The sequence below is a fragment of the Somniosus microcephalus genome, chromosome 5 (genome assembly GCF_052327205.1).
Source record: "Somniosus microcephalus isolate GS21.2 chromosome 5, FLI_Smic_1.0, whole genome shotgun sequence".
In the NCBI taxonomy this organism is placed as follows: Eukaryota; Metazoa; Chordata; class Chondrichthyes; order Squaliformes; family Somniosidae; genus Somniosus; species Somniosus microcephalus.
The window spans coordinates 282,980,039-282,995,871 of NC_140991.1; the positions used below are offsets into that span (position 1 = coordinate 282,980,039).

At 44.2% G+C, this 15,833-nt stretch overlaps 1 protein-coding gene across 1 annotated transcript in view; it reads right to left on the reverse strand.

Moving 5' to 3' along the window:
- The window catches only part of LOC147117770 (collagen alpha-6(VI) chain-like), a 207,914-nt gene that overhangs the window by 46,169 nt on the left and 145,912 nt on the right, over positions 1–15,833 (reverse strand). Inside the window, exons 23-26 of the mRNA XM_085989030.1 lie at positions 8,456–8,509; positions 6,573–6,608; positions 4,207–4,269; positions 559–621 (exon numbers count right to left, since the gene is read on the reverse strand). Coding sequence (XP_085845156.1) covers positions 559–621; positions 4,207–4,269; positions 6,573–6,608; positions 8,456–8,509 — 216 coding nt within the window. The remainder of the gene's footprint in view (positions 1–558; positions 622–4,206; positions 4,270–6,572; positions 6,609–8,455; positions 8,510–15,833) is intronic.

Genomic DNA, 15,833 nt, shown 5'->3' on the forward strand with positions numbered 1-15,833 from the left:
GTAAGCACACCTGCCCAGAGAAGGAATAGATAATTTAGCCTGTGAATGCTGTAAAGATGGGTTTCTGTGAACCATTCAGCAACCTCCCTGATAAGGGGCAATGAATGGACACAGCCCTTCGTCTATTCTGTAGACCAATCAATAATCATAGAAGGGGTGTGCACGAGGAGTGCACGCCTCAAGTTAGGGTATAATTGCTGTACGTATTTGCTACTCAGTGGAAGAATCCTTTCTCTGGGATGAGACTGAGATTTTCCCCATGCATATGCTTGAATAAAGATCGTGAAACTTATCCAAGGAGTCCGTCTGGTGAATTCGTGGTTGCTATAGGGCAAGTGTTGACCCCTTATCTCAGGGGGTTCGCTTGAGAGGAGGGAAGACTTCTCTTTTACCCCAACAGTAACTCACCGATCAAACAATTCCCAGCTATCCCGCAACTTGCTCTCTATAACTTGAAATAGCTCAGGAACTAGTCGGGTTCCCTTGCGAAGGGCTGCTGGGAGTCCACAGCCACCGCATGGTTCAGTAATCTGTCGATATATTAAAGCTTTTACTAACCTGAACCCCTGGTAACCCTCGCTCTCCTTTTACTCCTTTCAATCCGACAATTCCTGAAGATCCCTGCAAAATGGGGAAAAAAATTAAAGGTACTTAATATTAGCAATGCGACGAAAATCCAACACACAGGCTGTGGCTCAGGTGAGGTAATTTTAACTTTTGGCGGTATCGGAAAACAGGCGATATCAAATCAGACGCCCATTATACACACTCCCAATTTTTCTTGGATCCAATATCGTCCATTTTACATTATCGTTAAAAATTAAAATGACCTTCCACTGTATTTCTACCTACAAGAAATCACAGACTGGAGTTCATTAATATCAAGATCAGAATTAACAAATGATTTGACAAATGGAAGCTTTGTTTAAAATTGTCACTGCCAATTTGGGTCCTCCTGCCTTAAGTTTATGGATATTGCCAAGAGTTTGGTCAGGAACAATCACTTACAACTCTTTTTTGAAGCAACATAAACTAAATTGGGGGTGCAGGAACAGAGAGAGAAATATTTGAAGGTAGCAGGACAAGTTGATAAAGCTGTTAAGAAAAGCAAATGGGATCATTGGCTTTATAAATAGAGGCATAGAGTACAGAAGCAAGGAAGTTATGCTAAACCTTAATAAATCACTGGTTTGACCTCAGCTGGAGTATTGTGTCCAATTCTAGGCATCACACTTTAGGAAGGATGTGAAGGCCTTGGAGAGGGTGCAGAGAAGATTGGCTGGACTTCAGTTATGTGCAGAGACTAGAGAAGCTGGGATTGTTCTCCTTACAGCAGAGAAGGTTAAGGGGGGATGTAACAGAGGTGTTCAAAATTATGAGAAGATAGGGCAAAACTGTTTCCACTGCAAGGAGTGTTGGCAACCAGAGGACACAGATTTAAGGTAATTGGCAAAAGGACCAGAGGCGACATGAGGAGAATTTTTTTTACACTGCAAATTACATAAGAACATAAGAAATAGGAACAGGAGTAGGCCATTTGGCCCTTCAAGCCTGCTCCGCCATTCAATAAGATCGTGGCTGATCTTCTACCTCATCTCCACTCTCCTGCATAACCCCCATATCCCTTGATTCCCTTAATGTTCAAAAATCTATTGATCTCTGTTTTGAATATACTCAACGACTGAGCCTCCACAGCCCTCTGGGGTAGAGAATTCCAAAGATTCACCACCCTCCAAGTGAAGAAATTTCTCCTCATCTCAGTCCTAAATGGCCGACCCCTTATTCTGAGATTGAGCCCCCTGGTTCTAGACTCCCCAGCCAGGGGAAACATCCTCCCTGCATCTACCCTGTCAACCCTGTAAGAATTTTGTATGTTTCAAAGAGATCACCTCTCATTTTTCTAAACTCTAGAGAATATAGACCTAGTCTACTCAATCTCTCCTCATAGGACAATCCCCCCATCCCAGGAATCAGTCTGGTGAACCTTCAGTGCACTCCCTCTAAGGGAAGTATATCCTTCCTTAGGTAAGGAGACCAAAACTGTACACAATACTCCAGGTGTGATCTCACCAGGGCCCTATATAATTGCAGTAAGACGTCTTTACTCTTATACTCAAATCCTCTTGTAATAAAGGTCAACATACTATTTGTTTTCCTAATTGCTTGCTTTACTTGCATGCTAACTTTCAATGATTTGTGTACAAGGACACCCAGGTCCCTCTGTACACCAACATTTCCCAATCTCTCACCATTTAAAAAATACTTTGCTTTTCTATTTTTCCTACCAAAGTGGATAACTTCACATTTCTCCACATTATATAACATTTGCCATGTTCTTGCCCACTCACTTAGTCTGTCTATATACCCTTGAAGCCTCCTTGCATCCTCCTCACAACTTACATTTCCACCCAGCTGTATATCAACAACAAACTTGGATATATTACATTTGGTCCCCTCATCCAAATCATTGATGTAGATTGTGAATAGCTGAGGCCCAAGCACTGATCTTTGCAGTACCCCACTAGTTACAGCCCGCAAACCCAAAAATGACCTGTTAATTCCTACTCTCTGTTTTCTGTCTGTTAACCAATCCTCAATCCATGCTAGTATTACCCCCAATCCCATGAGCCCTAATTTTGTTTAATAACCTCTTGTGTGACACCTTATCGAATGCCTTCTGAAAATCCAGATACACCACATCCACTGGTTCCCCTTTCTATTCTGCTAGTTACAACCTCAAAAAACACCAACAGATTTGTCAAACACGATTTCCCTTTCATAAATCCGTGTTGACTCTGCCCAATCCTATTATTATTTTCTAAGTGCCCTGTTACCACATCCTTAATAATAGATTCTAGCATTTTCCCTACTACTGATGTCAGGCTAACTGGTCTGTAGTTTCCTGTTTTCTCTCTCCCTCCTTTCTTAAATAGTGGGATTACATTTGCTACCTTCCAATTCACAGGAACCGTTCTAGAATATATGAAATTTTGGAAAATTACAACCAATGCATTCACTATCTCTATAGCCACCTCTTTCAAAACCCTAGGATGTAGGCCATCAGGTCAAGGGGATTTATTGGCTTTCAGTCCTATTAATTTCTCCAGTACTATTTTGTTACTAATACTAATTTCTTTCAGTTCCTCATTATTATGATCTGGAGCACACTGCCTGAAAGGGTGGTGGAAGCAGATTGAATAGTAACTTTGAAAAGGGAATTGGATTATATACTTGAAGGGGAAAAAAATTGCAGGCCTACGGGGGAAAGAGCAGGGTCGTGGCATTAATTGGATAGCTCTTTCAAAGAGCCAGCACAGGCACGGTGGCCGAATGGACTCCTTTTGTGCTGTATGATTCTATATCGAATTTGAAGAGTATTTTTATGCATTGCATTCCAGAAGTTTTTTTTACAAAAAATCTGTAGCTTTGCTTGTGCGACATTTAAAATTAATGGCTAGATGCGCTGCTATTTTTGTGAAAAAATTTGCTGATTGGTTTCAGCAAAAGGACATTCAGAAAGATAAGGGAGAAATCACATTAAAGGAAAAGGCACGTGTCTAATCTGACCATCAACGATCTGGCTACAAATCAAAGTCAACAACTTTACTTCACTAGTGCTCTATTTCAGTGTACTGTACTGTTTTATTAAGTTTACTCATTTGAATCAGGGACCAAATTACATTTATGATTCTTTAAATTTGATAGTTAGTGGAACTAATAAAATCCTGTAAATATCGGCATTTGAAATTCCCACAGCCATGTCACTTCCTAGACTCCTCCCCCACATTTAGCCAATAGGGTTATAGTAGGGAGCACTCCAACAAACAAAATAAAATAGGACACAACTGTAAAAGAACTGCTTGATGACTGACTCTCACTAATCTTTGTTAGCTGAAAGATAAGGGAGAAATCACATTAAAGGAAAAGGCGCGTGTCTAATCTGACCATCAACGATCTGGCTACAAATCAAAGTCAACAACTTTACTTCACTAGTGCTCTATTTCGGTGTACTGTTTTATTAAGTTTACTCATTCGAATCAGGGACCAAATTGGATTTATGATTCTTTAAATTTGATAGTTAGCGGAACTAATAAAATCCTGTAAATCGCACAGATTTATAATTGTAAATGATTTGCTCAGTTTGTGCAAAAACAAACCAAACACAGAAGATATATTGACACCCATATCATAAACGTTGGAATTCACCTGCTGGCCTTGGACTCCAGAGGGTGCAATAGATCCTGGGTCACCAAGCTGTCCTCTGATACCCTGTCGGAGGAATATTTGAATATTAATTCGGGAATAAAAAAATGTAATGCAATCGAACACCTTCCTTATGGAGTAGCACAATATGCTTTTTATAAAATGTACTGATTGATTTAGAGTCAATTTTGGGTTGGAATTGAACCGGTGAGGGTAGATCCCACGGCCTTCCTGGCCGTGATGCTAAGTACCACACCCTACAAAAGGACAGGTGTAAGAGCAACTTACAACAGTGTTATCTCACTGGCATGTTAGGAATGGAAATTAAGAGCAGTAATTGCACCAGCCTACCTGTAACAACTGAACTCTGCCCCATTAGACTTAACTGATTAATACCAACCTCCGCATGAGAAATGCTTGAAGTCCCAGCAGTAATCGTACAGCCCAGCACAAAGCCATACCTCCATCATTAGGCCTTGGGCTCCTCTGGAAAGTAGGCAGTCCCAGAGGACTCCATTTCTTCAGATGCTGATTTGACGCTGCAATAATTCAGAGGGGGGCAAATTTTAACCGGACCTGCCTGGTGGCTAACTGCCGCGATCGGATCAGGCACTCGTTTTACACCACGCACGATTATACTTTCTATCGGGTGGCCAATCCCACTGCGTCAGTTTCTTGTTAGGTTAGGTTAAAATGACCCCCCCGTCAGATTTTCAACACGAGTATTTCTTGCCTACTTTTGATTTCAGTGGCGAGAAGGGCTAAAATGAGCCCCTAGTTTTTTTTGTTGCACCCAGCACAAACTTGCTTCTATCTTGCACCTATTCCACTCTTTAGTAGTAGTGACGCATTAAATTGCGCACTGGCACTGTAAGTTTTAGTCTAGACAAGTGAAAGGTCTGTATTAAAATCTGTAATGATAGTTAGTTAAAACACCATTCTTCCTAATACAAAAGCAAAATACTGCGGATACTGGAAATCTGAAATAAAAACAGAAAATGCTGGAAATACTCAGGGAGAACAAAGTGGGAGGCAGAGAGGCACCACCGTAAAATGGAGGAAGCAAATTGCACGCTGAGAGATTACACTGCAGCCCCTAAAGTGTTCTACACTTGGTTTAAACTCCTTAAAGAAAGACATTGCATTTATACAGCGCCTTTCACAAACTCAGGACATCCCAAAGCGCTTTACAGCCAATGAAGTACTTTTTGAAGTGTAGTCACTGTTGTAATGTAGGAACTGCGGCCGCCAATTTGCGCACAGCAAGCTCCCACAAACAGCAATGTGATAATGACCAGATAATCTGTGTTAGCGGTGTTTGCTAAGGGGTAATTATTGACCAGGATGCCCCTGCCCTTCCTCAAAACAGTGCCGTAGGATCTTTTACATTCACCTGTGAGAGCAGAGTGTGCCTCGATTTAACATCTCATCCGCACTCAGCACTCCCTCAGTACTGCACTGAGAATTTCAGCCCAGAATATGGGCTCAACTCTGGAGTGGGACTTGAACCCACAACCTTCTGACTCAGAGGCGAGAGTGCTACCCACTGAGCCGCTGCTGATATCTGACATGAGAGAAATTACATCTGTTCTAATCATAATATCCCTGAGACCCTGCCTTTTTCTGAAAAAACTCCCAAGCCACTAGCTCTGGAGGAAGTTGCTGATGCCAAGGATGGACAGTCCCATGTGACTCTTTGAAAAATGTGCAGGCAGCAGTCAAAATAAGTCAAATGGAAGTTTGCATTGCTGCTTGATTGAGCTTGTCAAACTGCTTGTCTTCATAAAGAAACGCTAAAGATTTCAGCATGGATTTCACTCTAGGTGATAACTCCAACTAGTGGCAAACATTCACACTAAAACTAACTGGCGCTGCCAACTCCCTTTTAATATGCCCATGGCTGGTAAGGCAAAATTCAATCAGAGAAAACTATGTTGAAAAGTGTTCCATGCTACAAGCTTCTCTCAGTGGCTAAAGGCCCTCTGGTGTGTGACTCAGTCCACACCAATCACCCAGGTCCCTGGGCTGTGCTCAGTTTGTTGATCCCAACTAGGAAGGCCCTGCAACTTCTACAAGTGACCTCAGCACCATGAGAACTGGGAGGAGGACATGTTATCTGGGGGTTCCTGTTTCAGATTACTGTACAAAGTAAAACAGTATGGTGCTGGAGGGCAACATTTTGCTTAAATATGCAAGACAGGGAGAACAGGTGATGATGTGATTTAGTTCTGGGAACATTGAATCGATATTAGCAATAGTCACCCATCATCTCGGATCCAGGCAAGCCTTCAGAAAACAAATCTTTTCGTTCATTCTTATTGAAAACTCTTAAACTAAAAAAGCATTACAACACAAACAGATCAACTCACTGTATTACCCACTAATCCTCTCCGGCCAGCTCGCCCCTTGAAAAAGGTAAAAAAAAAGGATTCTTTTTAGCTAGCAATCAATTTTTAATGATTTGCATCACAATCTCATATTGGAAATGGCTGAAGAATAAAATGTTTCCATACAGTAGTTTATCTAAAGTAAGAGACATAACTAATTCTCACAACCCATCCAATTACAGTACTTTGAAAACAACCATATCTTTTCTCTTAATTTTCCATTGCCATTACAGTCAAACCTCATTAGATCCAAATCAAAAAGTCAATGCCACCTCGGACTGCCTTGCAGTTATAAAGAATAATAAGTAGGTGTGGCTCTGTTGCATGATGTAACACAACTGAGGGTCTTGTCATAGCATTGTCTCCAGAACTGAGAGGGCATCATATCATCAAATGCCAGCCTCCAGGAAGGACATTCAATGTTTTGAATGAAAGCTAACTGATCACCAGTGGCATGGTTCATTGATAGCCTGAGGTTTGGAGCATGGTGGTAGTATTTTGCTGCCAGCCCTGCCCTGGCCAATTAAGATCACTCATCAAGTAGTCTATGTAGGTAAATGGGCCAAATGAATCTGCACATCTATGTGAGAACATAAGAACATAAGAAATAAGAGCAGGAGTAGGCCATACGGCCCCTCGAGCCTGCTCCGCCATTCAATGAGATCATGGCTGGTCTTCGACATCAACTCCACTTTCCCGCCCGATCTCCATATCCCTTGATTCCCCTAGAGTCCAAAAATCTATCTATCTCAGCTTTGAATATACTCAAAGATTCAACATTCACAGCCCTCTGGGGCAGAGAATTCCAAAGATTCACAACCCTCTGAGTGAAGAAAGTCCTCCTCATCTCAGTCTTAAATGGTCAACCCCTTATCCTGAGACTATGCCCCCTAGTTCTAGAAACTCCAGCCAGGGGAAACAACCTCTCAGCATCTACCCTGTCAATCCCCTTCAGAATCTTGTATGTTTTAATGAGATCACCTCTCATTCTTCTAAACTCCAGCGAGTATAGGCCCATTCTACACAATCTCTCATCGTAGGACAGCCTCTCATCCCAGGAATCAGCCTAGTGAACCTTCGTTGCACCGCCTCCAAGGCAAGTATATCCTTCTTTAGATAAGGAGACCGAAACTATGCACAGTACTCCAGGTGTGGTCTCACCAAGGCCCTGTACAATTGTAGCAAGACTTCCTTACTCTTATACTCCAATCCCCTTGCAATAAAGGCCAACATGCCATTTGCCTTCCTTACTGATTGTTGTACCTGCATGCTAGCTTTCTGTGTTTCTTGCACAAGGACACCCAAATCTCCCTGAACACCAACATTTGAAAGTTTCTCACCATTTAAAAAATATTCTGTTTTTCTGTTCTGAGGCTGTTGTTATTGTTGAAAGTTTTCCTGATTGACAGCTGCTTTGATTCTAATTGACTCAACAATCTCTCGGTTACTTCAAGGTTTAAAAACATATAAGGAAATGCCTGGGCTACTTACTCTTGTTACAGAGTCCTCAGAGAGAAGCTCGCTTTACTCCTACGATATTCTACAGTAAAGAGTAGTCGATCTCCAGCTATCCAAACTCACAGGCACTCCAATGAGTCATATCATTGAATCTATTTTATGAGTACTGTATACAAATCAAGAACTGGCATATGGAGCTTGCACTGGATTCGACATAGAAAAACATATCATAGAAGCAAGACGATTAACGAGTCTAGTATTGAAGGAATAATTATTTTGATTAATCATAGCAAAAGCAGCATTTGAAAGACTGTACAGACACAAGTATAAATATGGATCAGTGGGGAAAAGATAAAGGAATTAGTGCACAGTCAGTGTAGTTGGTTGAATGCAGGAGCTTGTCTTACATTATTTCCTACATTACCACGCATGCCCGGTGTACCACTTCTTCCAAGTTCACCCTGTAGATGAAAAAGAGGAAAAAGACTTCAGTGTTATTCCAGCATTTGTGCTTTTGCAGACCCCTCAGTCTCCACATATGGAATGGGACTATAAAGAAAAAGCTCACAATTATTGCATCCTGTTTCAAAAGGAACCAAAGCATTAAGGAAGAATTTCCTCTCTTGATGCAGTACATGACTTCCTTTGAGTTATTTCATCAATTTTTTGGGTATTTTCTTCTCCTGGTACCACAGCTGTTTACCTCAGTACATCTTTCCACCAGCTGGGAAAGGCAAACAAACAAATTAGCTGTTGACCATGATTACTGCTTGGAACTAAATGTTAACCTTTAGACAAGGCTCACATTCTCTTGAGTATAAAAGATTAAGGGATGATCAAATTGAGGTGTTTAAGCTGATTAATAGATTTAATAGGGTAGATAGAGAGAGAAAATACTTCCTCTGATGGGGAAGTCTAGAACAAGAGGGCATAACCTTAAAATTAGGGCTAGGCTATTCAGGAGTGATGTCAGGAAGCACTTCTTCACACAAAGGGTAGTGGAAATCAGGATCTCTCACCCTAAAAAGCTGTTGAGGCTAGGTCAATTGAAAATTTCAAAACTGAGATTGATAGATTTTTGTTGGGTAAGTGTAGTGTATGTGCCTTTAAGTCAGAACTACTTTTACAGCTCCTGTATACTGTAGTACCGGCAGTGACCACACCTATATATAAGCTTTGCGCATGCCTCTGTACCCCCAGTCTTGAGACTATCCTCCTCCAGTAAAGACCTGTTTATTGTTAATTTACAGCATCCGTGTGATTATTGAATAACAGCATATCCTCAGAATCACGGATCTAACAGTGGCGACGAGTGTCGATTCGAATCTACCTGCAACATTAAAAAAAAGTCGAGGCCAGGAACACGGGCGTCGACCACGAGCAACCGCCCAGCCATCAGGCAGAGAATGAACATCGCAGGGGAGGCTGTGGAGAGCCGGGCTTGGTTCCGCAGCCACGACGATCAGCAAGAGACTGACGACAGATCCAGCGCAGACCCTTCCCGAGCAGCGGCGGCTGGAGCCGACCGACGGCGGAGAGAAAGCCGAGCAGCGTCGACGGGGTAAGACAGAGGGTGAAGCGCGCAGGGCGCAGCCGGAGGTTGAACACCGAGCGGCGTCGAGAAAAAGAAAACAAACCGGAGAGAGAGAGGGTAAAGAAACAGCCGGGTTCAAGACTGAGCGGCGTCGGAAAAAAAAAAAACGTGCAGAGCACAGCCAGGGCTCACGGGCTGAACAGGGTCCGCGGGGAGAAGAGGGAAGAGCGCGGGAGACGCCATTGAGCCGCGGAGAAGGAAGAGCGTGGGAGATGCCATTTTTAGAAGCCGCAGCGGAGAAGAAGGGCGAGCACGGGAAGGAAGGAAAGCGCGGGAGACACCATTTTGTGCCAGCAGAGAAGAAGGGGAAGCGCGGGAGACGCCATTTTTGACAGTTAACTCACACCCAGGGATGCCGAAGAGTGGCAGTATCTCTACGTTCGACAATGGAGTCGAAGATTGGGTGACATATGTGGAACGTATTGAGGTGCACTGAAGGGCGAATGAAGTGCCAGATGCTAATAAAGCACTGGTTTTGTTAAATTCCATGGGTGCAAAAACTTATGGGTTACTGCGAAATCTAATAACCCCAGAGAAGCCGGTGGACAAGAATTTCGAAAGCATAGTAGAAATCCTACAGGACCACTTAAACCCCACACCGCTGCTGATAGCAGAACGATTTAAGTTCCATAAAAGGAACCAACACAAAGACGAAAGCAATGCTGAGTACCTAACGGAACTGCGCAAGCTATCGAAACACTGCCAGTTTGGAGCGGGACTAGCAGATACGTTAAGGGACAAGTTTGTGTGTGGGCTACAAAGTGAAGGAACCCAGAATGGCTTCTATCAGAAAAGGATCTTACGCTGGACAAAGCTTTCAGTATGGCAGTATCACACGAAGCAGCCGCGAGGGGCGCTGCAGAGATACAACGGAGGCCGCAAGAATATGGCACCAAGGAAACGTCCTATGGAACAGGGAAGTGCTATCGCTGCGGGAGAACAACACATGACCAGAAAGATTGTTGGTTCAAGGACCAAGTGTGCAGACAGTGTGGGAAAGCAGGACACATAGCAAGAGTCTGCAGGTCTGGGAAGAAAACCAACAGTAAGAAATCTCCACAGGAGAAGTACAAAAAGGTACACCAGGTGTTGGACAGTGGTTCAGACGAACAGAAAAGTGACACAGACTCCGGAAGCAAGGAGCTGGGTTGTCTGAAACTACATAAGGTAACCGAAATGGAGGATCACCAGACTATCTGGGTTACACTCAAGATAGACGGAGTCCAAGTGAAAATGGAATTGGACACAGGATCAGCTCTAACAGTCATAAATCAAAGAGACTACAAGCGGCTATTTTCACACATACCCTTGAAAGCTACAGAGATTATCTTGAAGATGTATACGGGGCAAAAAGTCTACCCCAAAGGAAAAATAAGGGTGAAAGTGATATATAAAGGCCAGGAAATACCTAAAATGGATATATATGTATTGCCAGATGGAGGACCACCACTGCTAGGACGTGAATGGATCCGGAAGATACAATTAGATTGGCATTCCATACAGGCACTGAAGGTTGAGGCCAAAAAGGATGACAACGTCACACCTGGACGACTGTCAAAAATGCTGACTGATGCAAAAGAAGTGTTCCAGGAGGGACTAGGAACACTAAAAGGCATAACAGCAATGATTAAAATAGAGGAAAATGCAAGCCCAAAGTTTCTGAAGGCCAGACCAGTGCCTTATGCGATCAGACCAGCTGTTGAAGCAGAGCTGGAAGGGTTGGAACGTTCAGGAGTACTGTCCAAAGTGGACTGGAGCGAGTGGGCTACACCCATCGTTCCTGTAATGAAGAGGTCGTTGAGTAATACGCCTGGGGAACCAAAGAAGGTCCGCATCTGTGGGGATTTTAAGGTGACAGTGAACCCAGTCCTTCACACGGTACAATATCCGCTTCCACGAATTGAGGATATTTTCGCCTCGCTATCTGGAGGTAAACGCTTCACCAAAATTGATCTAGCCCAGGCGTACTTGCAAATGGAGGTAGAAGAAGCTTCGAAACAATACCTTACGATTAATACTCATAAAGGTCTCTATCAATACAACCGGCTGGTGTTTGGAGTAGCCTCGGCTCCGGCTATCTGGCAAAGGGCGATGGATCAGGTCCTGCAAGGGATTCCAGGGACCCAGTGTTATTTGGACGACATCTTGGTCACGGGCGAGAATGACAGTGATCACCTCGCCAACTTGGAGAAGGTGCTCACCAGATTAAAGGAGTATGGGCTATGAGCTAATCGCCACAAGTGCGAGTTTTTCCAGAAACAGATCTCGTATTGTGGCCACATCATCGATGAAGAGGGGTTACATAAGTCCCCTGACAAGATTGAGGCAGTAGTCAAGGCTCCAGCACCGGAAAATGTGTCACAACTGAGGTCGTTCCTCGGGCTGGTAAACTACTACCACAAGTTCTTACCAAATTTGTCCACGGTATTACACCCACTGAACACCCTACTGCAAACAGGGGTACCATGGAAGTGGAATGACGAACGTAGACGAGCTTTCCAGAAGTGTAAAGAATTGATCACATCAAAAGAGGTGTTGGCCCATTTCAACCCAGCACTACCAATTCGTTTGGCATGTGATGCATCACCCTATGGTATTGGAGCGGTGCTGTCACACAAATTCCCAGACGGGTTGGAGAGGCCAGTAGCCTTTGCGTCTCGGTCACTAACCTCAGCCGAGCGCAACTACGCCCAGCTTGACAGGGAGGCCCTCAGCCTAGTCTGGGGAGTAAAAAAATTCAACCACTATCTGCATGGGCAGAAGTTCACCTTGCTGACTGACCACCAACCACTTGTCTCCATCTTTAATCCTAAGAAGGGCGTTCCAGTAATGACTGCACAGCGGTTACAAAGATGATCCCTGTTTCTAGGGCCGAATCAATATGACATAGAATATAAAGGCACGAAACAGCATGGGAACGCTAATGGGCTATCGCGCCTGCCACTGCCTACTGTGGAGGAAGCACCAGCAGTGGACCCTATCGAGATATTTTATTCGTCAATAATTGAACGATTGCCAGTAACGAACGCGGATATAGAGAAGGAGACCCGCAATGATCCGACGCTGTCTCGGGTATATGATTTGACGGTGAGGGGATGGCCAACACATGGCGACTCACTGTTGCCAGCATTCTCATCCAGAAGAGAACAGCTGTCAGTATGCCAGGGGACAGTGATGTGTGGATCCAGAGTGGTGATTCCACCCAAGTTAAGGGAGAGAGTGCTAAATGAGCTACATGAAGGTCATCTGGGGGAGTGAAAATGAAAAGCCTTGCTAGGGCTTATGCGTGGTGGCCGGGAATCGATCAACAAATCGAAGACCTAACTAAGAGCTGCTTAGGATGCCAGAAGGTCCAAAATGCACCACCACATGCCCCTCTACACCCATGGGAGTGGCCCTCCTCTCCATGGCAAAGGGTGCATATTGATTTCGCTGGTCCATTCATGGACTCAATGTTCTTAATAGCAGTGGATGCTCATTCAAAGTGGCCTGAGGTGATAAAAATGTCGTCAACCACTACAGAGAAAACGATTGCAGTCCTACGGACCATATTTGCCAGAAACTGTTTGCCAGAGCAGATTTGCTCTGATAATGGACCACAGTTTGTGTCCGACGAGTTTCAAAAATTTATGAGAAGGAATGGGGTAAGGCATTACACATCCGCACCTTATCATCCAGCCACAAATGGATTGGCTGAGAGGTTCGTACAAACCTTTAAGAAGGCGATAAATGCCATGTGCGACGATGAAATTCCACTACAGCATAAGATGGACAATTTCTTATTAGCCTACCGAAACGCGACACATGCAGTTACCAACCAGACCCCGGCCATGATGTTCTTTAACTGAAGGTTGAGATCTCGTCTGGACTTGCTCAGACCAAATGTGCGAAGAAATGTTGAGGACAAACAATTCCACCACATCAATGAGAAGCCGACAAGGAGCTTCAATGTAGGGCAACCAGTCTTGGCCCATGACTATCGAACAGAGAAATGGCAACCCGGAACGATATGTACAAGGCAGGGGCCATTAATGTACACAGTGGATGTTGGGGAGAACATTGTGAGACGCCACGTCGATCAGATCTTAGCGTTACAGGAACGCATCAACCCCATGTCTCGAGTACCTGGTGATGAACCCGACATACCGGTAGCATCTATCTCCGAACCAGTAGCAGTGGAACCCGATGAACTACCCGATGAAAAGGGGTCAGAATCGCCTCTGCACCAAGAACAAGAACCTCAGGAAAGGCGCTATCCCGAAAGGGTCAGGAAGCCGCCCCAAAGACTGAATCTATAAATGGACTTTTGTTGTTTAATGTACATGTTAAAATGTTAATTGTTATTTGAATATTAGGGGTACTACTAATCTAAAACGGGAGGAATTGTAGTGTATGTGCCTTTAAGTCAGAACTGCTTTTACAGCTCCTGTATACTGTAGTACCGGCAGTGACCACACCTGTATATAAGCTTTGCGCATGCCTCTGTACCCCCAGTCTTGAGACTACCCTCCTCCAGTAAAGACCTGTTTATTGTTAATTTACAGCATCCGTGTGATTATTGAATAACAGCATAACCTCAGAATCACGGATCTAACAGTAAGGGTATTAAAAAAAATGGAGCTAAGGTGGGTAAATGGAGTTAAGATACAGATCAGCCAGCGATCTAACTGAATGGCAGAACAGGCTTGAGCTGTTCCGTTCTGATGTTCCTAAAGGGTTCAGCCATATGACGTGAAGGGATTGAAAAAGCTCAAAATTTCTATCTAACATCTAATGTTCTGCATTTACCCATTTCCGGCAGAAAAAGATCAAGCACATACAGAATTTTGTAAGGACGTTGCGAAACACAAGTGCTGCTCGGAGACAGAGCTATAACACTAAAGTCCCAATTCTCCAACATATGGTCATCGCTAATGAGGCTGTGTACTCGCAACAGGGCTTTGCAAAATTAACCCTACAGTATTTAGTTCTTTCAATATAGAAAGAAAGAACTTGCATTTATAAAGCGTCTTTCACAGCCTCAGGACATCCCAAAATGCTTTACAGCCAATGAAATACTTTTTCTTTAAGTGTAGTCACTTTTGTAATGTAGGAAACGCAGCAGCCAATTTGCGCACAGCAAGCTCCCACAAACAGCAACGAGATAATGACCAGATAGTCTGTTTTAGTGATGTCGACTGATGGATAAATATTTTAGTGATGTTGACTGAGGGATAAATATCATACCGATGACAAAGCACTGCTGACGCAGGCATCAACACTCGAGGAAACAAGCAGGACACTAACAAGCGACCTGGACCTACCGGAACGCTACTTCTGGACCTGGAGCCTCTGCCCCAATCCAGAGACGACCGTTGTGTCGGCGTTCCATCTGAACAACAAAGCTGCTGGGAAAGAACTCACCATTTCCTTCTGCAGAAGGCAACTTGCCCATGAACCCCACCCAAAATACTTGGGCGTCACCCTGGACAGGACTCTCACCTATTGGCCTCGTCTCACCAACACCGGCCAAAAATTAAAAACCAGTGTGAACCTGGTCTGAAAACTGGCTGGAACATCATGGGGGAACACTGCCAGAACACTTCGCAAAGCAACAGTGGCCCTAGTCTACTCAGCTGCAGAATACTGCTCTGCCTCATGGTCATGCAGTCGCCACACAAAGATTGTGGGCGTGCAGCTAAACGGTGCCATGAGGATGGTGTAAGAGACGCTCAAGTCCACTCTAACTGAGTGGCCCCCTTTGCTGTCCCACATTGCCCCGCCTGCCATTCACCTCAATGCTACTGTGCTCCATGAAATGGAAAAATCATAAACAACATCGACCTTCCCATTCACTAAGACTTGAAAAACCCACCACGAAAGCATTTAAAATTGTGCCGGCTATTCTGGGAAACAGCAGCCAATATTCATGCAGCTGCTATCAACCCACTATCCTGATGGATGGAATCGTGGGATGCATGCAACTTAAAGACCCAACTCCTCATCACTGACCCAACAGCAGAGGTCCCTGGCTTCGACCTCCCTCGAAGACGGTGGACAGTGCTCAACCCAATCCGCACAGGGCATGAACGATGCGGGCACCCGCTCCACAAGTGGAAGATGAGGGACAACCCAATGTGGAACTGTGGCCATGTGTCCCAGACAATGAAACACATCACATCAACCTGCCCACTAAGATCAGTTGCGGGAGG